The 25,384-nt window shown below is 31.1% G+C and overlaps 1 protein-coding gene across 3 annotated transcripts; it reads right to left on the bottom strand.

The window, feature by feature from the left end:
- LOC148628939 (tax1-binding protein 3 homolog) lies at positions 1 to 25,369 on the bottom strand. 3 transcript variants are annotated; one of them, XM_088541165.1, is made up of 4 exons: positions 25,278 to 25,369; positions 21,269 to 21,421; positions 7,751 to 7,828; positions 1 to 6,089 (listed from the first exon to the last, which is right to left on the bottom strand). In XM_088541165.1, exons 1-4 carry the CDS (start codon positions 25,317 to 25,319, stop codon positions 5,910 to 5,912), a joined length of 453 nt encoding a protein of 150 aa, XP_088397291.1. In that variant the 5' UTR covers positions 25,320 to 25,369; the 3' UTR covers positions 1 to 5,909. The 3 variants fall into 3 exon arrangements, 2 of the variants coding, with proteins under 2 accessions (XP_088397291.1, XP_088397277.1); XR_015914561.1 differs by lacking the exons at positions 1 to 6,089; positions 7,751 to 7,828 and adding exons at positions 9,453 to 13,514; positions 13,824 to 16,190; XM_088541151.1 differs by lacking the exons at positions 1 to 6,089; positions 7,751 to 7,828 and adding an exon at positions 9,453 to 16,190.
- Between the last annotated feature and the right edge of the window lie 15 nt (positions 25,370 to 25,384).

The following is a 25,384-nucleotide window of genomic DNA, read 5'->3' on the forward strand; positions in this document are numbered from 1 at the left end:
TATCATAAATAAAATATTTACTAAAAAATAATCTAACAACCAAGACAAGCCATCATCTCGCCTTTCCTTTGTTATAATACATCCTTCCATAATCAACCAATATATAACATATAAATCTGGTAAGCAAATGAAAAAAAATACAACACAAATACAATGGTCCATAATACATGGCAGTTATATCAGCTCTGTTGCAATGAAATTAAACCATAATGTAGCATAATTTGCCAAAAAGACCAAAAAATTACTCACTTCCACTTGCAAAATTCTAGTATTTCTAGTGGCATTCAAAATTCATACAAAACATTGTAACCTAAATTGTGCCAATAAATATGACTATGAACAATTTTTAAAACAAGATTTGTGTCCTTTTACATTTATATTCTAATGTTTCCATAAAACTTCTCATTGAAAGTGTTGATGGATAGAAATACATTTCATGCAAAGTTTTCAGGTAAAAATGCTACTTCTGCATACCATATTATTCTTACTTGGTTACCAAGAGAATGATAGTTTCATCCATTTACACTGTATAAATGACCATACTTATTAGCTCCAAGCATATAATCCAAATTTTCAAATTCTTAATTATAATTAAGGGAATTAATAAGTCTAAAGTATGATGCTGATATATTCCCAAAATTCTGAATAAAATGTAAATAACTACAATTACTTACGAAAGTGTCAGTCTTTGAAAAAATCAGGCAGTGAATGAAACATGTTATGAAAAAAGCCAATCATTTTGAAAATTTAATTTGACTATTTGCACCATCAGAATTGAGGAAAAAAAGACTAGATTTTTTAGTACAATTCTGGTAGATTGAGTTATAATTTCATTGAAATGTACTGAAATGAACATTTCAAGGGCAAATAACTCTGTCAAAAACCTCATTTTTTTTAAATTCTACTGAAAAATTTCTGAACAAATCCAGTAATGCAGAGATAAAAAATAAAGAAAGCATCATCAAGTGAACTTACATAGTAAGATCTGTGGGGTTTTGACATGCATGTTTCTGATTTTTCCCACTTAGCCTGATTCTTACAAAAACTCACACTTAGAAAACAAATGATATGAATGGTATAAATAAATTAATAAAAAACCCTAAAAATCTATATAAAAAAATCCAGGGAGAATAAGCTCCTAAGATATGCTTAACTTTGATCAGCAACAGACTATACATATTAAAAAAACACATTTAAGTTCTCCTCTCTCTAAGAATCAGGCAAAATATGTACAAGGTGTGGCACATGAAGGGAAAAAACAGAGAGATTTTATTGCATTAACCAAGTATTTATACCCTATAACCTCCAAAAATAACCGACAAAGTGTTTGTAAAATTTGCCTTTTTTAGATATTGATAGGTCAAATTTAGTTCAAATGCACTATGGAAAAATGGCTGGAAAATTTTCCAGAACTTTTTCCTTATATAAGCAGTCAAAAAATATTTACGTCACAGATGCTTCGGGATAAATTTAAATAGCTTTTCAGTTGTTTTCTACATGTATTGAATATATTTGAGGCAAAAGACCCAATTGAGAAATATGATGTGCCACCCATTGCCTGATTCTTACACAGAATGGTACTTAATTTCATACAATGTACATATGGAAACTATTGCATTCATTTATTAATTGTGATTTTGTCATTCCTACAATTCTAATTTTAGCCATCTCAACAAAAATACTATTTCATTCATATGAAAGTTCTTTTCACTGTAATTTCACTCTCTTGCAATTTTTGCAGTATTATCAAAACAAATAAATAGTTTCCAAACTTACAGTATATTAAAATATATGCTTCAATTTAATTTTTCAAAGTATTGTTAATAAAAAAAAACAATTTGTTAAATTAAAACATACTATACTATTGGAATTAAGGATTATTGCAATTGAATATGGTCTAAAGCATGAGCTTGTAATTATATCACCATTTTTTTTTTCTAAAATTCAGTTAGAAAATACAGACTGTTACTTAGTTAACCTCATTTTGTCTATATAGCTCCTTGTTTTTTGTTTTTTTTTTTAAATCTATTTCTAATGTCATTACCAGAACCCCTTTAAAGAACAGATGATAAATAACACAACTTTAATCAGCTAAGTAATGATACATATGATACATTTCACTGAATGGCAAGAATACAATGTCATCCTAAAACAGCATAAAAATATTTTTTTTCAGATTCTATAAAATATTGCAACAAAAAACATCAAAATGCTTGGAAAAACTGAACCAATGTTGCCAAATGAAATGTAGTATCTATATAAATCAGTAATTTATTCTACAAATAAAACCTTAACACATGAGTTATATTTGTTCATATATTGTCATAATAATAACTATAAACCATGAAGTAAACTATTCCATAACACCAAGTCAAAGTGTTGTTATGTTGAGATTCTCATTCATCTTATCTCATAAAAACAAACCCTGTAAAAGTTGAAAACTGGCATATTCCAAACTGAGATTTTGTAATATCAAAATTGAGATTTTGTAATATAAATTTCTTTGCACATGTATATATAACTTATGTTTTCCAAACAACTGTCAAAGCCAGACAAAATACAAAAGGATTTGAATAGACAGGAAAAGCATCCCATGTAGTCAAAGGCTAATTAAAACTTAATGTTGCTAATGAAATTTTGATAAGTCCATATTCAAATACACGTGACACTAATTGCAAAATATTTTTTCCTGAAATTGTTCTCATGAAACTAAAGTACAAAATTTGTTAAAGATTCATGCAGTACATACAAGTACTAAGTCTGCACTAAAATCTAATACTCTAGAAACCCTGTTGACCTTAGGTTCTAAATATACATATATTTCACGTGAAAGAAATCTCCATGTTTGTCTAAGATAAAACATATCAAGGATAATGAATACTTTTAAACCACATATGCTTGTTTAAAATAGTCCATACTTCAAAATATACATAAAATGTGATATACAGTAGTATATGGCACTCAATATCTTGGAAACTCTCAGTTTTAAAATCCTAAACCACAAAGTACATCTACAAGTGTACTTGAGGTCAGTAAAATATTTCTTTTAAAGACACACATGCTACTGATTTTGTAGAACAAATACATAGAAATCTGAATAAAATCATTAATTTATTGCACAAATGTGAATATAAAATTAGTCATGATACAAAGTTTGACGTAAATCTGACTCAAAGAAATGTTTGTTTTACCTACTGTCATCATTACAAATATTTGTGTCATTCCTGTATCATTCTCTGTGTTCTACATCCCCCACTGTAGCGGGTGTTTATGACCAGCTAAAATTATAAAACAACTACCTTGAATATTGAAAAGCTGGTTGGCTTTGACTAATAACTTGAACAAAAACATGAAAAAAATGTGTTATTTAATCCAATGTGTCATGTAAAATTATGCAAAATAACTAACGAGAACACTGCTTGTCATCTTACAAGTCATTACAGAAACCTGTCATATACAATTAATTAGATAAAATTTTGTTACTAGAAGTACACAAATGATTTTTTTTATTAAAATAGTTACTAAAGTAGTTGGTTTGTGGATGTAAGCATTAAATAGAAAAACTGTGAGCATGGCTCGCTAAGGATATCCCCTGCTCCCCTCCTCAATATGGCATACCTATATAAAGCCTCTATCAAAATATCAATAGTTGCAGAGAAACAGTAAAGAAAAAGTAGATAAACAAACAGCCAAACAGACACTATGATCACTGTATACCTCTCCTTAAGTAGGGATAAAAATATCACAAGCGGTCGATCAAATTCAAAATTAAGAAAAGGATTATTTAGTTCTGCAATCCTGATATATCACAAGGCCTATTATTACAGAGTCTAGTTTTCTAAATATTACATTTATTCCATCCTGAACTCAAATTTTGCCCAATCAGCGAGCTTGAAATTGGAGTTGAGGAAAAGACAAGGATTTAAGGAAATTTAAAGCCAATATTTGAATGAAATAAGACTATAAAGAGCAAAATATTAAATTATAAATATGGACTTTGTTTCAGTTTCCAGCAACATGTAGAAGAAAAGAAGTCTAACTATTCTACTAGACATAATATTTTTGTATTTGAACACTTATAAAAAGCAATGCAATAACTTATTTCTGAATTATCATCACGATGTTCGAAAAAAAGGAAAATGAGAAAAAAAGTAAATATTATAAAATACATTTGTACTTCACGTATTTTTAAAGAGACTTTGTAAACAATTGTTTCTCAAATGTTTCGTCAAGTTTAAAGATGGAAGTACTAAGCAGAATAAAATATACATATTTGTTTAACTGACTAACATGGGAAAATTTGGTCAATTACAGACAAAATATTTTAACATAATAGGCAATAAATACAAAATATTGCTTTATTCATTTTGGAATAGAACTTTTTCTCTTAAAACAATAGATCATAAATACAGGTTTGTGTCATGTTTTTTTATAATGTATATTAAAGTGCAGAAGAATTCTACTCTTGGTACAATAGTGACAAATTTGTAACCCTACAGTCTAAAGAGTTGACAAAGAGGATATTTTGTGTCTAACCTTAGGTTTTACTGCTCACTGCATTGTTTTATGAGTCATATCTTCATAACTTACCTTTAAAACACTAGCACTAAAACACTCTAATACAAAGATGGTTACATACACTACAAACTAATACACTATAAATACAAAGAAGCACCGTTACATACCTATAACATCAGCTAAATGCTGAATTTCAAAGGTTTAATGACAAGAGAAACTGAATTTCTAGATCAAGGGTAGAAATAAGAAAACCTGTCCTACTGAAACTGAGCAGGCCTGGACCGAAGTTACATGTCCTTATGATATGTTAAACAGAAAAAAAACATAAGAAATTAGGTTTCGCAGCATCGACAACAGGCAAGTCGAAGTCAAACAGAATTTGCTAGACTTAGAACAGGCGCAAAAAATTGGAATGAAATTTGCTTGCCAAGGGCTACCAGGAGAAAGCTTGTTTCACGTCCTGAACATATGTTGTTTCAACATAATCTATTTCCAAAATTATATTAGTGAATACTATATAGGGAGTTGTTTAAAATAAAAAAAAACTAAACAGAATTCTGCTTTAAATTCTCTTTCCAAGTCAAGTTCTGCATCTACACATCTACCAAAATATTGAACTGAAATATTTGCCCATGTTGAAAAAACTATGAAGTATTTGATGTTCAAGATTTATGAAAAAATGTTTCAAATTTTATGTCAAATTTATAATTGAGAAAGCTCAGATTGAGTATCAGTATAAACAAATGGTACATAGACTGCTGCAAAATAAAATCGTAAATGATATGGGAATGTTGCATGATAAGACTGATGACCAAATACATAGTACATCTGAAATAAAGACTTCCTTTATAAAAAAATCTGTTTTAATGTAGACAATCTCTCATTGTTCAATTTCAAATTTATATAATTCATAATTTCTATCAATTTAATAAGCAATTCAGAACATAATTTGTGCAATATTTATCCGAAGAGGAAGATTTGGAGGGGGGAGAAAAAGAGGAAAATAACTGTCTCCCACATGGGAGACTTTCTCAAAGAGGAAATCTACCTTCTAAAGAGGGAATTTAGCAGATATGCTGTATTCACAATGACTGAATGTTAGTGATTACACTAAAAAAATACCTGACTTAAAACACTGACATTCTCTTTCCAACAACTGGTCAAGTCCATCTCTTTGTTCAATTCATGCACAATTGTTTAAAACTAGACCCTAACATCATCATATGAAAAGTACAAGTATAATGGTTTCATCACAAATTAAAAAAAAATTATAATAATAACCATATCATAGATTTCAGCAAATGACAACATGCAACTTCTTTTCTGTTTAGAATTAAAAAAAAAATTTCAATAGTTTTTAAACTACAGGTAAAACATTTCAATATGATTGACTACTGATACTGCATGGCATAGTCTGGTTGTTGGCTATAGGCTTGGAACTGAGGTTGTTGCTGGTTTTTCTGTAAGTTTGGAACACCCTTTCTGTAGACTAACATGTTCAGTACAGGTTTACGTTGTATATATTCCACAGCTTTTCTGTGAGTCACTACTGTCATATCATGTCCATTTACCTAAAAAAAACAACATATTTTAATGCAAGTTTAAAATTTAAATTATAAACTACATATAAATTCTGAACTATTAACACTGTGAGCAACATCCTGAACAATAATTATCTTCCATTAACCACATCTTTATTTAATTATAAAGATACCTTAACCTTCCTAAAAAATAAATCATGAAATTTTAGTAGCTTTAGAGGAATTGAGATAATTAGATTTTAAAACCCACAAGTTCGAATATCTCCCTTTGTAGGGATCAACAATAATTTTCTTCTTTCATACACATCTTCAATCAATGCTTAACTTTCTATAAATGTTTATCTGAGAATATTAAATATAAAACAGGGAGTATCAATATTTGCAGGATCTTCCATTCCTGCACATCTCCTTATAATGTTTAACCCATATTCTTTAAAATTTCAACAAAATTCATTAAGAGGCATAGGAAGAGATGTGATTTAGAGGTTTCAACAAAGTACAATTATCTCCTTTTGCAGGCTCTGTCCATAGAGATCAAATCCAGATCAGATGGGTATGAAAGCTTGATACAGCACTCAAGTTTAAAAATGATTAAATGTATAATACAGGATTATATATTGACCAGAAAAAAAAAACCAGTCAAATAACTTAAGTAATTTGCAAAACAACTTTAAAAAGATGAATGGACAAAAGCTTTCTATAAATCCCAGAATTTGTATTTGTAGGGTATGATAAATAAATTTTTTTTGAAAATTAACAATTTATGATATTTTGGCCTATGGTGGAAGCCTTTTTGAGTTATAGAAAAAAAACAACATGAAATTGCCCCATATTTGTATGAAATGAGACCCATAATTTAAAAATGTAAAATCCAAAACTTAAAAAAATCAAAACGGAGCTTACTCTAATAGAAATAATCTACTAATATTCAAAGAAGTTTCATGAAAATTGCTTAAAACATTTTCAGGTTACTGCACAAATATGGGAAATCCTCCTTTTTATAAATAAAGTCCCCAACTCAAAATAAAAAAAAAACTATAACTTGATAAAAATCAAAAGCTCACATCAATCAAATAAAATAATTCAACAAAATTTCAAGAAAATAGGAGGAACCACTATTGAATTTGCATTTGAAAACTACAAAATTCCCCCTTTTTTATGAATAAAATCCAAAAACTCTAAACAATAAAACAAATCATTTTCAAAAACTGATATGGAGTTTTCATCAGTACAGATTGACAATTCAAGAAATTTTCATTGAAACTGTTGCAGGGTTGTTTGAGTTATAGACCAAAAACTTAACCTTGACCCATTTTAATATGAATAGAGTCCCATAACTCAAAAAGGAAAAATCTTAAAGTAAATGTAATATATATCAAAGGGAGCTCACATAAATTAACCAAAGTTGCATAAAAATTGGTGGCAGCATTTTTCGATTTATTGTCCGAATGAACAATTAACAGACAGATGGATGTCACCTGTATACCATAATTTGTCCTGTCTTAAAAGACAGACATATAAAAGTAGGGTGAGCTCCATGTGTTGGTATAACCAAGGTTTTTCATTCCACCAATTTCTCTTATTTCTATATGCTTTGTGTTTCATTCTCTATTTTCCATGGTTTGTTTTTGATTAATGTGAGCTAATTATAGACTTTTGAAAAAAAAATCATTTTTAACTTTACAAAATACCTGTAGAATTTTATCATGAACCATCAGACCACATCTAGCAGCAGGACCATCTTCATGTATATAGGTTACATATATTCCCTAAAACATAAAACAAACATTTCTGAGATATTGTTCCATAAGCATAACAATACTATTTCTGAACTTTACATTCATCCAATGTGCTCCATTATTTGTCAAAAATAAAAAAAAAAGAGACTAGAGAAAATGTGTTCATTTGACAAGTATTCAACCATTTCTGTCAAACCTGGAAAAGGGGAGACACAGAAAAAGTAATCACACAAAAGCAATAAACCGAATATCTAATCAATCTCTCCAGTAGGAGCTGAGAAATTTATTATAGAAAAGTGTAACAGACAGACAGACAGACAGACAAATGGACAGACAAAGTGATTGCAATAGAGCTCAAAACTGTAATGAGTTGAAGTATAATGTCAAATAATTTTCATGAAGGATTTCAAATAATTGCTTATGAAAGCTCATGGAACAAATATTTATTACATAAAGCAGTAAATCTTTACTCCCTGGCAGGCCAAAAGAAAAGGGCATAAATACATATTTTTTTCTGTACATCACACTTCTATACATTTAAACATCCATGTGGGGTACATTTTTAAGTGCTTTTGGTTACCGACACCGACAAAAACCTTTTTTAGTACATTTGCAATGAAAAGACCAAATAGTCAGTTATAATGGGAAAACAAGACTAACATTTGAAAGTAATGACATTTTTCATATTTAATCAAGAAGTACAAAACCATAGGCATTGAAATAAAGATTAAAAAAATACACCTACAGTATAAATATTATATATGTTAATGTCGACACAGACACGGGGGAGGATTTACAGACTGATTATTTCATTGTTGAAAATATCAAATGAAGAAACAATTACTAGCCAAACAATTGGATTAAAGTAGAGGCTGTCAGATTACATTGTATTTTGTATAAGGAAAAAGACATATCAGATTATTCCAGTTCCATTAAATACTGCAAACCAAAAGTAAAACATTTGATTATAACCAAGAAATTGTCCAAGTTATAATGATAGTATTATCAAAGTCTACATCCAAGGAGAAATATAGATCAGTTTATATATTATAAACTTTAACAATATTTATTGCCAAGTTTATTTCACATTTATAAAGATTTATTTGTTTATATTAAAAGTCAAATAAGGAAGTCTTGTTTTTATAGGACCTTGGTACTGGCAACACATTTCACTCTATAATGTTTAAAAACAGTTTTTAGTTTTATGAATTTTCTCCTCTGTACAAATATTGTTGGCTGACCCAGGTTAGAACAATGTCAAGATTGTTAATAGATCAAGAAAGAGGAATAATTTAGGTAAAGTATCATGATAACTGACAATAAAACTTGATGTCAAGAACTTAAGTCATTGTAAATTATAACATTAAGCTTTGTACTAGCGTTTATCAGACATATATGGCTCCAAAATGGAAGAAATTGAATTCTATCATTGGCACGGAGATAGATATATCCAAGCACCTACTCTTATGTTAGACCACACAAATAAGTAATGTACATACATATGCTTGCTTATGCTTGCAAATAAATCTTATTTAATGCAGTCAGAAATCTTTTTTATCTTGAGAGAAAAGCAGAATTGATGTCTATAAGATCAATACATGATTTATAGGACTACAAGTGAATTTTATTAAGAATTTTTGCAGTGTCACTGATATAAAGATTACTAGTACAAATACTATAGACAAAATATATTGAAGTAAATGAAATGTATCTATGCATGTAATTGGTATCTGCATTGATTTCTAAATGATCTTCAAGTGAATACTTCAGCTAAAAGGTTACAAAAAAATTAGGATACGACCATTCATTAAGTAGAACTAAATACAGATTACCTTTTATTAAATTGGTCCTGACATTGAATACAAATGGAGACTGGTTACTATGCTATTGTTACATGTACATATTATGCCCATTTTATGTGCATTTACAGAAGTTAAAACAGTAATTTTTTTCAAAACCAACCCTCTAAGACTGAATTGATTTGTAAGTTTTACACAGGTGTTCAGTTTATAAAGGTTCAAGATTTGGGCTTCAGAATATGCCTGGTTAAGACAAGTTTATCTTTAACCCCTAAACATGTTTAAACTGTATATAATAAACATTTCAGAAAAAAATGTTGTTTGAATACATCTGTCACATGAAGTAAGAAAATTAGAATTCAAACCAACCTACACATTTAAATTTTTTTTTGCATATAGGTACACGAAAATTTCAATCATAACACAGGAGTAAGGCCACACTTAAAATACTATAATATAAAGATGTTTGTTTCTTTTTACCTGAATATAGCTCCAGAATTTGTTTAGGTAGGAAGGGGAATTTTTTTCATAATCAAAGAAGTGAAAAATTGCTTTGAATATTAAATAAAATCTTGTTAGAGCATGACATTAAAATTATTTGGGAAGGGTCAATCTTTAGGGTATATAGGGTAAGGGGAAACAAACTCAGTTTTAATTTAAACCTAATCAAAACTTCTCTGTTGATGACAAATAATTTTAACAGACAAAATCCCTTTATTAGGGTAGATAAAATAATTTTTTTCCATTTCCAATGACAGTTTTTGTAGGAGGCATGTCCTGGTGTCTAACTAAACCTTTGGTACATTATTTCAATGATCCTCTATTATAAACAAGTAAAACTGCACTAATATTTTTGCTGTTTTTACAATGAGACCTGTTGAAAATATATTTATCACAGAAAATTAAAATACTGTGATTCAGAATACTGAAGTTCAAACTATGCAACAGTATGTCAAATAGAAAAAATAAACCAAAGTCAAAAGCATTTTACTATAGTTTATTGTTACTATGTAAATTGTAAATAAATAGTTCTCTACATGTGATGGCTTAATCATAGGTTCAAATGCTTACAGTAGAAAGCTTTGTCCTGGCACTTACATACACAGTGTTCTTTCTGGCAAAATATTTTTAATTGGAGATAAAATTAATCAAGGGTATTCTTTTCAAGTCTTCAATAACAAAAAATTCACATTAAGACGGGGTTAATATTATGAATTTGAGTACACTGTAAACTAATGACAAGTTTTGATTGTATACTGATATATATAACATAAAGCCTGAAGTACTTTTGAGAATGACTTTATGTGATTTTCAAACCTGGACCTAAATGTACAAGCATAAATAATTACATATTTATTGACAACTGAGTTATAAAATAAACACATGACTACACGCAATGGCAATTTCAAATTTTACTAAGGCCCAGTACTTATAAGACTAAGCCAATATATTTATACCAAGGAAGTTATCCATGCAAACCTGATGGGCAACTACTCCTGTTAATCTAAAGCTTTAAGCAATCCTTGAGTGTTTCCCCAGTATCTAACTTTGCACTTTTCAAGACTTTCTTCATTCAAACATCTACATTATACAAGCTAACATATGTTTTATTCAGAAAATCCAGGACTATTTCTAAAAATAATACTTTTTCTCACTGAAACAAAAGCACAGTGAGAAATGGTAACTGACTATTGTAGATTTTTAAATGCTCACGGACTTATCAATCATGATCATTATCAGACTTTTTGAGATTGTATAGCACATCATATGAAAATAAAAAGAACTCTTTGCTATAATGGTAAAGGATAGAGGAAGCATGGAATAATGCATATTTGTTTCTTCCATTTACTGGAAATACTTCTCACAAATACCATTAAGGCCTCAGTCTTGAATTCTTTGCACAATAGGCTTCTATAGTAAATCTTAAATTTTCATGATTTTTTTTAAAAATAGGCAAGGAGTTTCAATCAAACTTTTGACAATGTAAATCCATGAAGAAAAATAATTTTTAGGTCCATTTTAGGAAAAAAAGGCACGAACTTTATTACCCCAGAACAGGTCAATCTAAAAATACACTTCTTTTACTTTCACTTTTATTATGAGTTCATAAAACAGACCATTTTTCTGAAGCATTATTTTTTATTAAAATACTGTTTTTCCTGAGAAACAAACTTTTGGTGTCATGGCTTGATATTTACCCTATACTTTTGATGAAAAATGATAATCATTGGCGAAAAAACAAAAATAGGAAAAGGCAAAAAAAAAGTGCACTATTTTTTCTAGCCTCCATGTTCTGATGTACACCCGCTCAGGAATATGTAATACAAGACTGATACCTTAAAGACAATCCAGCAGTTCTGCTACAAATAATCAAGTAGAGATATTTCAAAGTCTGTGTCTTAAAAAGTAAAAAAAAAAATTTATTCTCTTGAATGTAACTTTTTCCACCAAAAATTTATAACAAAATAAATTTTGATGGATAATTCCTTCATAGAGAACTTTTTGGCACATATTTTTACAATTTTAAAGAAAGTGATTTGTTTTTTCTTTCAGGGACTTAAGTTTTTATTCAACATTTACGCTTTCTGGTTGACAAATTCAAATTTTTTATATGTATATAAACAGAGCATAAAGCAACAACTATCTCCTGAATATGCATTACGTTCAAATTCAGTTAAAGTGCCCCAATAGATAAACGGCCGGACATTTTGAGCACTGAGTAACAACTCAAATGCTTTAATTTCAATAATACAATATTTGAATTACAAGAAAACTCATGATAGCTCTTGATGCGTTGATTTATGTCTTGTACAAAATTTGGAACATGAACAGTGTATTTTGGTAGTGAATTTTTCTGGACACCCATATTGAATAATGATAATTTCATCAAAAAGGTATTCAAAACTGCGTTTCAAATGATATCATTCGAGAGATAGACAATAAATTCACAACACGAAATAAATATTTAGTTCATAATTTTTTATCTTATGAAGATATTCTATATTTATAATTTATAACATCTAGTCAAAAAAAAAATAAAATAAAACAAAATGAAATTGAAAACAAATGATATTTAATATTCTTTGGAAACATAATTAGCAAAGGTTGAAGGCCAATTTAGCAACCTATTTCCATTTATACATCTTGAAGGTGATACATAGACAACAACTGTGCATACAAATCCAATTAGAATGTTTATAATTAGCTTAACGGGATTGGGCGACTTAGTAATGTAATTCACTAATAACAGTGCAATGTATAAACCATGCTTTCTCATGCTTTAATTGGAACACATCACAAAATTAGAAGGTTAAACATGAAAAACAACTAATTGCAATATCCTTGCAAGTAATATTTAAACAAAATAAATCAGATCTGTTAAGTTTGTCATTTTTATACTCCACATGAAGAAATATCGAAGTCTTTAGTGGCATGTAATGATATGATAATGGTACAATTGGTTCGATCGGTAGTTTAACATATAAATAATATTTCTAGTATACTTTCAAAACATTAGATGTTTGATCAACGAGTTATCTTCTACCAGAATGTCAAAACTAAAATGTAACATAATTCACAGTAACAACTTTTTGCTGATATTGTAACATCACTTGAAATTAATTATATGTTCATACAATAATAAATGTTTTAAATGTCTTCATAAAGATTTCTGACCTTTTCAAGATCCTTCTCTGCAAATTTAAACATGTTCTGTGTTTTTCCTTGTTTCTGACCTTTTCAAGATCCTTCTCTGCAAATTTAAACATGTTCCGTGTTTTTCCTTGTTTCTGACCTTTTTGAAATCCTTCTCTGCAAATTTAAACATGTTTTGCATTTTTCCTTGTTTCTTTGGTTCTCACATTGCACAAAGTACATCACTTTTCGGAATCCAAATTTTATCAGATTTTTCTGGCCATCTAAAAGAGTAATCAAGTGAACCAAGGTAATCAAAAGAATGTAATCCAGAGACAAAGACCAGACATTGAAAACAGACATACACAACAAAGAACACAAAGTAACTAAAATCATACATACAAAGTAACAAAAGCAAAGAAGCAACTCGGGACTCCACTTAAAACTTTGAGCATGGACCAGATGCACTGGTAGGATAAAAGAGTTTTTCTCAGAAACCATAAAAAAGATGTGATATTCTTGATCTTCTTCATCATATCCTATAATTTGCCCAAGATACAACTTGCTGTCGTATATATATCGCAGCAACATACTTGTTTACTTTATATAGTTCATTGGTGTTCATTGGTTCATCTACATCAGGTTCTTGATCAGTAATCAGATCATTCTGAGCATGGCCTGGAACTTGTTGTGCACTGTTGCTGTTAGTTGCTATATTACACACAAGGTTTGTGTCAGAACTCATATGGTAAATTGTCCAACCATCACATACTGATACGGTTTGAGTATCAACAAAACAAGCATTGCACAAGCATGATGTATTCTTAACAGCTATTCTGACGCCCTCTACCAGAATAACTGCATGTACTTGTATAGTACCCTTGACCTGTTTTCCAACAAGGTTTGACAATTCTTTCTATGCTTCATTACATTTGGATTTTGGTACAAATACATACTTCAATGAACTATTCTCCTGAGTTTTTCCCCATTGGAAAAAATCATCAGCGGACCAGATTATATCAGTGTCTTTTGACAGCCATATTGGCAAGTCGTTTTGCAGTACCCCTGATTCCATTACAGGGTCCTTTCCCGCTTTTCCTGCTTCAAATTAGAGCCAAGATGCTTTGATGCCGGTAAAGATTGTATCATGATTAGCAACTATTGATAAGATCTGTTTTGTTTCCGTATTGAGACGTAGGTGAGTCTGTCATGTATTGAATCATTTCTACATTTGGCAAGATTGATTTAACTTCTGTTACAACTTGTTTCATTATCGCAAATACTGTTGACGAGGTGTAAGACAGTTCATAAGAGACCAATACCAGTGATTTATGTTTTACCTCATTTTCTGTTTCATCTTTTGTATAAACTACGACAGGATGTAGAGTAACTGAGTTCTTGTCAAAGTAAGCTGATTGAATCTTATCTGCAAATCCAAATGTATAGTTCTCTGCAAAGTCCATAGGACATATTGCCTGATTCATGGGCAAAACTTCTTTAATCATCTGGATAGTTAATACTGTTCTTTGACTCTATGAATATGCTCTCTAAAGTCCATTAATTCTGAGCACATAAGTTATACAAATTCTCCCTTGGATTTTTCTACCAAAACAATCTGCATTCTTTTGAAGAACCTTCCTTTTTTCTCCACCTCTACTCGGTTCCATTCCACAAACTTGAGTGTTTCTTCAGATAGATTTTCAATAGCGGCTATGGTTTCATTGTCTGTTTTCTGCTCTACATAGATATCAGGTTCTTGTCTATAGGCATGCCATAGGTTTTCAAAGACTTAAACTTAAGGACTATGTTTTGGTGTCTTTGACATAAACATGTTCTTCTGATGCTGAATTTTACAGTACTGATATATTTTGGTATCATCCTACTAAAACCTGTCAAACTAATTTCAGTGTCGCTGTTTTCTGCAAGAAATTTTCTATGTAGATTATAGATGTAATCATTTAGTGTTCTTTTCTGTAGGTGCTCTTGTCCATTTTTGTGGGCATCTTTCTTGCCTGGCAAACAAGTACTGTTATCGTCTCTTTCCAAGAACAACACAACCTTTCTTCTCTATGAAGCTCTATCAGCTGTTAGACGCTGCTTTCTAACAGTCTTTCCCAACCTCACTTTCAACAGCTGTTTTCTATGTACACTGAGATGTCGACCCAAGTTTCTACCCATTCTATATTTGTAAATTAGTTTTCCACAGATAATTCCTACTGTAGTTTTTTGCTTAGCCTTTCCTTTAGATTCCTGTACTGTGGTTTCTGCATCTTCAACTACACAATTCGGAAAAACAAGTTTTTGTTTCACCTTTTTTCTTGACTTTGGGGTTATATTTAGATTGTTTAGTTCTGATATTGCTTTCCTTTGTGGAGTGTTCAGAATTGGAATATCTGTTTCATTATGTTGAGTTTGATCTTAATCTTTCTCAGTACTAGATTTATCTAGTTTGCCTTTCAATCTCTGTACTCTATTTCTTAGTGCAGCATTTCTTGTTCCTAGTGTCTTAACATTCCCCTCTTGTATGCCCTCAATTATGATTTGTTCTTCCTCCTTTTCCGTTTGGTTCCACAACTTTCTCGGTTAAAATTCATTTTTACAAAGAGTTGTTGTCCACTTGATGATATTCTTGATTGACTTGATGATGCACTTGGTTGAATTTCAGTTGTCGAATCGCAAGGTCCCAGTTCCTTGATGGATGGCGACTCGATTCCATTTTGAGAAATCGTTTCAATCTCGGGTTGTTCTGAACTCTCATTTGCTTTGAGTCTACTTTTCTGCATACTTTCTTTTATCTTCTTTCTTCGTTTCAGTAATTTTATATTTGATAGCTCAGAAGTTGGCACATAGTATCTTTTCACTCTTTGGACTTCTCTTTTCAGGTACTCTTCCCCTTCTTTTTCTTTTTTTCTCTCCCTATACTTTTTTTGCCGTTCGGCATTACTCATTCCAACCATTTTCTGAAAATCAATAATATCTAAATAATTGCACCGGTAACGCAAATTATGTACACTTACGGCTAGAGGGAATGTTTACATCAGGAACGTAGTTACAACTTTTCCAGCGTCACAACTTCCTTTCTAAAGGTGCCTGCATGAAATGCGATGTCACTGATAATGATTTAAGATTAATGGGGAACAGTGTTTTTTATCCGTTTAAAAGAAATTACCGTAACATAATTTAGTGTAACGTAATTCATGGATTTGTATTTTACCAAGCATGTGAAAAAATATATAGAATCTGAAAAACCTGTTTAAGTGTCATTTATGACTGACATTGATGTGTGTATAATTAAGAATATGGAATGTTTGCTACCACCATTAACAGATGCAAGAGACATCGTAACGTAATTCACAATTTAATGCACATTTGAAAAAAGGTAAAAATCATGTATTTTTTTCAATAAAAACATTATCCTACACGTGTGAATCATTCATTTTCAACTTGTTTATTATTTTATGGTATTTTTTCATCACACAGACTTACTGTATGTGTCAGTTACATTTGCATTACATCTTCAGGAAAATTTGTACCATAATTCACTGTGTTTCATGGGACATCCATATTTTGTGAAAATTTTTTATAAAAAATTGTTTTTGATGTAAAAATAACGGTTAAAATTATGTTTTCTAGCAATTTTTTGCCCTAGAAAACTTATTGGGCTTTCTTCATTTGGAGTATTTTATATTTTTCTATGAATTTTTATTGGGGAACCTTAATTTGTGACATAGGGTTTTTGTGGATTAAGTCTTAGATATTTATCGATTTTGTACAGTGAAATGGATCAATGTCTGTAAAACTATGTTTTTACAATCTGGCATAACCTGGATATTAATTTGAACCCTAAACTATATCAAGAAATAGCTTTTTGTCTATGAAAATAGCTTGTGACTTCAAAAATTGGCTTTTGCGCACTTTAACTGAATTTGAGTGATAAGTTGGGAGGTTCTTAAATTTGTGGTTTTTACAATGCTATCATACAAATGAATGGGAAATTTCCTTGTTGTTTGGCACCAAATTTTATGGTTTACCAGAAACACAAATTCCAAGAAAAGTGGTACCCTAAAAACAATAATCCTTCCACATTAGTAGGCCTTATTATGTATTAGTTAGTTAGTTGTGGTTAAACTAATTATGTGTGCCTTTAGTTTCAAAAGAATCTGGCCAATCAGAAGGCCTATAGGCATCTTATCTATGGCAACAAGAAGTACTGTACAAGTTTTTTTTTTTTCATGGGGTATCAATTTTCGTGGTTTTTGTGGGTGTTGTAAACAACCAAATATGGTTCCCAAGGAAAAGGAAATTTCCTATTTGTTTGTATGGTACAGTTGGAAAATCAACAAATTCAAGAATCTACAAACTGATATTTTTTCCCTAAACCACGAAAATTGGTACCCAAGAATACAAGTACTTTCACAGTAATACCTTTGACTGATTGATTGATTATTGCTTTTATTGCTTTGTATCAACTGTTGCCTCATAAAAAAAAATCTTTTTACATTCTATACAAATATTACCAAAGCTTCTGGAGAAAAAGAGACTTAAATGTGTTTTCACTTACGGTTCCTTCATGAGGAAACTTTGAAATAGGACAGCAACACAAGGGGCCATTACAGCAGCCTCAAAAAAGGATTGTTTGCATAGGTTATTGCTGTCCATAGTCCAATACAGTTTCAAAACATTGATTTCTTAGGTTTAAGAGGAGTAAGTATTCAACCTAACAGGGGTTACCATTTAAATCCCGCTTCTACTTCCATTTTCTCCACATTGTTCATGGTTAGATCCATGGTGGAAGCAACTTCCGTGAAATGCTTTAAGCAACAGACAATAATTACGTACACTAATACAGGATGGCATTTCTGTCCAATTGAGTTTATTATATTCCCCAAAAAAAGTTGAAGAACATATTGTTTTTACTTCTGTTGTATAATTCTTTCTTCTAACCTCCACCTTGTCTGCGCTTCTCCTCAGAAAAGACTGAATGGATTACTAACATGGCTGCCTTTCAAAATGGCCACTGTCCAAACTTTTAAAAAATTCGTCCAAAAATAAAAAAAATCATAGAAGGTTGATGCTTGGTCTGAAAATAGGACACAAGATCTTTCAATCGGCCAAATTGAAATTTAAAAAATGACCAGCATATCAGGATAGCCACTTTTAGGATACACATTTTTTTATAGTAGAACCCCAGTGATCTTGTTACAGCTTTTAGTAAAGGAAGTAATGAGCTTTATTTACAACTTGATCATGCTATAGACATTGAGTTGCACCTTTTTTGTCTGTCATGAGCACACATATGTAGAAAAAGAAAAAGTGACCGATAGAGAGGTTCAATGTGCCTGTTTTCTTTCATCCATGGCAAATGAAAGCATTTTGCTCAATTTTGAAGAAAAAAAAACATCTATGATCATGGAAATATCAAATGTTCACATCATATGCTTCAACTGTAAAAATTCAATCTCATTTTGACTCATTTGTAAGTTTAAAGCTTTCATTAATAATTTTTTTCTTGCTCCCTATAATAAATCTGACAGTACTGGTACAAAAATTAGCCATTTTTTACCATCTTTATTATGATAATGGCTAAGGGGACATAACTCAATTCATCTAATTTCTAGTGCATGTACTCGAAATTATTTCACACCCATACTACATGTATGTATAAAATGTTAGTGGAGTAAGCTGACAAATGACATTTACATGTGTGGCTCACAATCAGATATGAATATTTTTTTTACATTAGATTTTAACATTAGTAAACATTTTGCTGATCAATCATCAATCTCAAGATCTTGCAAACCCCTTGTACATGCAATGTATTGTATAGTGTTATAGTAGATGACAGATGAGTACAGTCGATGGGTGCTGCACGTCAAGTGATGGCATAGCTCACATTGATCTCAGGTCAGGGTGAATTAAAATTTTAATGCTCTTTTCAATTTTCTTTTAAATTTGGCCCTTTCATCATGTATTTAAGATTTCTTACAGAAACAGTGCAAATACTTTAAATATAAAAAAGTTCTAATAAATAAAACATTAACAGAAACCAAAGGGCAAAAAATAGTAATGCTATGAAATGGATAAAACCAAAGATGTCTGAAAATCTTACTTTAGGGCTTAATATGACCAGCAAACATTCTTAAGGAGGTAGACCTAAGGTAAAGGACACAACTCTTCAAATCCAGAATGACATCATTTATATAAGAACAGATCAACATGTGTTTAAGGAAAAACAGATGAAAGGCATTAAAATTAATATCCTACCAAATAATCTGGTCAAAACCCCCAGTTTTTAAAATCAAGCCTGGCTTGCTTATTAATTCTTTAAATTTATATATGTTATTTTTATGACTTTTTTTGTATTTTTGGTGCTTTGTTTTGACTATAGATATCCTATTCTTTGCACCAATTTCCTCAAAACGAACATTGTTAAGTGCTCAATTATTGAATAACAGAAAAAATATGTCTAACTTTTATCTATCTGCTTAAAAAGCACTTAAATATTGATCGTGTCAAAAAATAAGTTACTCTGGATGATATTCATGCTTTTCTGTGTACCAACAGTTTGGAAACAGAACAGGTTGTCCTGGAATTGATTTCATATTTTACAATTTTAGTATAATTAGTAGTTAAAATATGAGAAAATTTGCAACTTCAAACACATTTTGTAAAGCTCATGTTGCAGATCGAATCGAGAATGTTGTGTTTATTCTATTTGTTATTCAGTAAAGAATATTTAGATATAAATTGTAATATGTCTTATTATCTGTTTATAATTGAAAATGAACTAAAATGCAACCATTTTTAGAGGCATTTTTGTTCTGTGATTAAATAGTCAACTTTTGTCGGAAAAAGCCCTTTTTTGCATTTTAGAAATACTATACATGTGATCTTTACATGTTACATGTTTCCCAAAACCTACAATAAACAATTTCGCTTAAATTACTTATCAAAGTGTTTTGGATCCATTGATCTTTGACCCCTCCTTTAATTAATGCAAAATAGCAGAAAACTTTACCGTTTTTTCATTTTGATAAGGCAAAAAAAAATATGTCTGTTTAGGGTTACTTTCCTCCCAAAAATGGGGTAGGTCAGTTGGCATTTCCATTTTTTAATTTTTTTTTTTATTTTATTATTCCTTAACTAAAGTTGAGCCTATATTTGTAAAATAGCATCATGTTTAAGTCATGAAAGTGTATGGTTTTAAGTAGAAAGTTTAATTTTTAACATACACACCTATTAATTATGTCTTTTATTACAATACACTTATTTTTTGCAGGAACTTTGAACAAAATATAAGTACACTGTATTGATGCTTGGATTTACATGATACAAATAAGTCTCCTATTCAAACGCTATTGTGACCTGGTTTTTAATGTACTTTCAGTTTTACCGAAATGATCCGTATTATACCGGAAATTGGCGGAAATTACCGATTTTGTCAATTTTGGAGAAAAATTATATTAGGGTCGTTAGCTCAAGTCACAACCCCAAAAATCAATCCCTGACTTCTTTACATGATAAGACACCATGTAGTACATTTTCAAAGAGATCTGTTTACTTACAGTCAATTTATTGTAAAGGCATCAGGAAAATGCTTGTTTCTGGCCATGTCCAGATCCTTCAATCCTAAAATGGTTTAAACCCCCAAAACCAATCCCAATATGAACAAAATGGTATAGAATATTGTGGATCAATATCCTAGACATCAAAATGCTTTTACCAGAGTTAAAAAGCTCAATTCTTTGAATAACTTGTTTTGACCCCTACTTGGAACCTCATACCAAAACGATCATAACCCTCATAATCAAAACTGGTAGGTTTCGATGTCCTACAAATCTATAAATTAGAAGAAAAAAACCTATCTACCGCCTACCCTAATTTTGAAGGAGATGTTACCTGAAACACAAAATTTTTTTGGCCTTAACAGATGGGTCTCCATGTCAAGGGGCTGATAAAGTACATGCTTGCAGATGTGAGATCTAAAAAAAAAATAATTCTAATTTTTTAAGCATGGTCACAGTAATATGTTGTTTACCTTGTCAGGGTAGCCTTGTGGACTCTTTGTATTGTCTTGATCTATTCCACCTCCAATTCTAAAGCCACACCTATATTTCTGTTTACCATCAGGTCCAGTCACAGCATTACCTAACTCATCCTGCTCAGGATCTTTGTTCAGTACAAGTGGAATCTGTAATTAAGTAATTGATCACATTTTTCTGTATTCTTTATTCATATGAAGTAGAGTAAAAAACACAATTCAAGCAAGAGGAAACCAGAGTATTATGAAATTAATTCTCTTTAGATCAATCTTTTCAAGATGGCTTAAGTTGTGAACAAGATTGCTATGCGTAGCCACATGCCCCCCCCCTTTTCTACTCCCGCAAAAGTTCCATAACTCCTGTAAAATTTGTAGAAACAACACTGCATCGCAATATTGTGACTAACAATCCAGCAAAATTTGACTTTGGATGTCCCCTGTTGCGCTAGGGTGGGGAAAAAAATGATTTAAATGTGTCAAAGAAAATTCTGCAAGATGGCAGAAAAGATATTTCTTGTACATGAATTTACTTGAAATCCCATGATTCCATGACATCACAACAAAACATATGAAATGAGGGAATAACACTATATTGAACCAAGCAGGTCCAAGACTAAAATACAGGCTAACAACTCATGCTTCTTCTACAGCATTTCAGGTGACACTTGTCTCATATCATATTAAAGATATATGTACCATTTCAGATATTCATTAGCCATTTCAGGAACTTTAATGCTCCAGAAGAGATCTAAAAGGTTGAGAAGCCAAAAAAAAACAGCAAAATCAAAATAAAGGATCTGATAATCAGTGGTTCCAGAAACCATTCTACGAGATGGGGAAAAAGGGATTTTAGTAAATTTACTCCCTAGATAACTTACAACTAATTATGTGCAATATCAGACTAAGATTTCTATTGGGTCAAGCAGATTTCATACTAATTGGGGTATGAACTTGTTCCTTCAGGAGCATTTCAGGTTTCATCCATTTCATATAATGTACTAAAGACATTCGCCAAGTGCAGTATGATACAACTGCAGTGGTCAAAACCTGAACAGTTGGGGCAAATGTAGACACAATATAAGTTTTTGACACACTTAAGCATAGGGACTTATAGTTCTTTATGGAAACAACAACAGGTTCTGACCCAAGACCAAAAATTAAAAAAAATCTTTTTGGGATATGGCACCTTTGATCCCTTTTTACTTAAAAATGGTCAAAGATATCTGAAATCTGATTAAAAAATGCAGTCAGGGATTTTTCACAAGGATTCCACTAAAAAAATTGAAATTGGACCGATTTTTTTGGGGTGTGTCATTTTTGACCCCTTATACATGTAACTTGAAAACCGTTAGAGATATCTGAAATCTGATTGAAAAATGCAGGCAGGTAATAAAGAATAAAAAAGAAGTTTCAAAATTGAACCAAAAATAAACAAGAGGGTCCCAGGAGCCTGAATCGCTCACCTTGTTAAATTTTTGCCTTTTAAGGGCAATAACTCTAACAAGTTGTCAGACAATTTTTACTCCATTTGATTCATTGGACACATTTGTAAGCCTTATAATAAGGATCATTTCGGCAACTGAAAACCTAACCCTAAACCTAACAGATTTGGAGATGTATACAAAAATCTGCTGTCTGACCCCATTGTTCTATTTTTAGAAATGGCAGCCATATTTTTTCAGCGATCAAAAATCAGTCAGTTCGTTAAGGATACCCTATAAAACAAAAATGTCAACTTTCATTGAATTTTGCAGAATAATTTCTGAGGAGCAGATTTTTTTAAAGTAATAACATCAAAAACAGCAAAAATGTCCAAAAAGGGCAATAACTCCAACATGGGTCAACAAATTTTCACCAAAATTTGACACCAGATAGATCTCATCATGCTGAACACTTTCAACCCAGTCAGAATTTGGCTAAACCTAATGATTTAGGAGATATATGCGAAAAACTACTGTCTGACCCCTATGTTCTATTTCTAGTAGCAGCAGTCATGTTTTTTTCGATGGATCAAAAATCCCCTCATCAGTTCAATGCACGATACCCCAAGGAACATTCATACCGAGTTAAGTTCCAATTGGCCAAGTAGTGTCAGAGGAGAAGATTTTTGAATGAAATAACATTCAAAATAGCAAAAAAAAGTTGAAAAAGGGCAGTAACTCCAACATGGCTTTATAGATTAAAATGAAAATTTGACCACAGATAAATCTCATCATGCTGAACATTTTTGCCCCAGTCAGAATTTGGCTAAACCTAACCGTTTTGGAGATATATGTGAAAAACTACTGTCTGACCCCTATGTTCTGTTTTTAGTAAAGGGGGATATATTTTTCGCTGGATCAAAAATCCCCAAATCAGTTCTATGCACGATACTCCAAAGAACATTCATACCAAGTTTGGTTCCAATTGGTCAAGTAGTGTCAGAGGAGAAGATGTTTGAAAGAAATAACATAAAAAATAGCAAAAAAACGTTGAAAAAGGGCAATAACTCCAACATGGCTTCATAGATTAAAATGAAAATTTGACCGCAGATAGACCTCATCATGTTCCACACTTTTACCCTATCAGAATTTGGCTAAACCTAACTGTTTTGGTGATACATGTATATGTGAAAAACTACTGTCTGACCACTATGTTCTATTTTTAGTAATGGCGGCCAAGTTTCTCGACGGAACAAAAATCCCCACACCAGTTCTATGCAGGATACCCCAAGGAACATTCATACCAAGTTTGGTTCCAATTGGTCAAGTAGTTTCAGAGGAGAAGAGTTTTGAAAAATTGTTAATGACGATGACAGACGACAGACGACGCCAAGTGATGGCAATAGCTCACATGGCCTTTGGCCAGGTGAGCTAAAAAGTTGATTGTTTAGGGGTGTGGCCCCTTTGACCCTTTATAACTTGAAAACTGTAAGAGACACCTGAAATCTGATTGACCAATAATACAAAAGTTGATTTTTTAGGGCAAGTCAAATTTTGTACCCCTTTCACTCCATAACAGTTAAAGAGAAGCCTACTCTGTAAAAAAATCAATACAGAATTTCAAAAGGAAATGATTAACATCTGAATCATGAAAATCTGATAAAAATAAGTTGTTTTTTTTTTTATCAATTTTAATGATATCACCTATTTTCCTCATTTTAGGCCCTTATTTCCAAAAGGGGTGGGACAAAAACCTCCCAAAACTATAGGGCCATCCACCATGTTCCTAGGAACAATGAATTAAAATTTCAAAAAGATTGGATAAGTTTTATTATATTAAAGTTTGTTGTAAAGAAGCCGATGAAGTAATACCATTATATGACTAAAAAAATTTTTTGCGGTTATATAAAAAAAGTTCCCACTGATGAAAATATCCAAATCTAACTCCGCAAAACTGATAAATGACATGAGGTTTACTTAATTGAAGAGAAAACCCAGTAATATTTGCTTCAGACTTCATTCACAATTAAGGCCAATGCCGTCCTAATATTAAATAATTCTAATTATATGTGCAAAAGATGAAAGTAAAGACCATCTTGATCGTGACTCAATTGTGATGGGTGCAGACCACCATCTAAAGAAATTAGAAGTTCATACCGATGGAAGTGTATAACAAGTTGTGGAATTCCATCCGTATGACCAACCTACTTATAAATCTGTTAATTTCTATGCTCCCCAAAGGGGCTATATGATAAAGACATCCAAAATTGATAAAATGAAAATGGATCTGTTATGGGTCCTAAAAATTCTGCATAAAAGGGGTTTCCAGCAAGTACAGGTATAGGGGTATGGATTATACATGTTTCTTCAGAAGTGTATCAGGTTTCACCAATCTCATAAATTAGTCACATAAGTTATTGATGCCATGATGGAATTCATATTTAATATCACATTTTTAAGCAGACGATTTTAAAATTTAAGTAAGACAAAATGTTGGTTATAATTGTCAAGAAGTAAAGTGGTGACATGGTGTAATTCCACTAATTACTAAACACTTTCTTCTGTCAACTAATAAAGCTACATACACTGAAGCATTCAAGAGGATCCCCAGCTGTATGTCCAGCCATGTTAATAATCTAAATATAGCAACAGGTGCCCTTTTCTGGTTCCATCGTTCGATAAATTATTGATA

This window comes from Perna viridis, chromosome 1 (assembly GCF_037379345.1).
Source record: "Perna viridis isolate PV_CMFRI_1.1 ecotype Kerala chromosome 1, ASM3737934v1, whole genome shotgun sequence".
Classification (NCBI taxonomy): Eukaryota; Metazoa; Mollusca; class Bivalvia; order Mytilida; family Mytilidae; genus Perna; species Perna viridis.

Coding starts and splice junctions, on each gene's coding strand:
- LOC148628939 (XM_088541151.1), bottom strand. CDS start 25,319: ATGGCTGGACATACAGCTGGGGATCCTCTTGAATGCTTCAGT. Junction 21,422..25,277: donor ATCCTCTTGAATGCTTCAGT/GTATGTAGCTTT, acceptor ACTTAATTACAG/ATTCCACTTGTACTGAACAA. Junction 16,191..21,268: donor CACAAGGCTACCCTGACAAG/GTAAACAACATA, acceptor ATTGATTTTCAG/AAAATGGTTGGAATGAGTAA.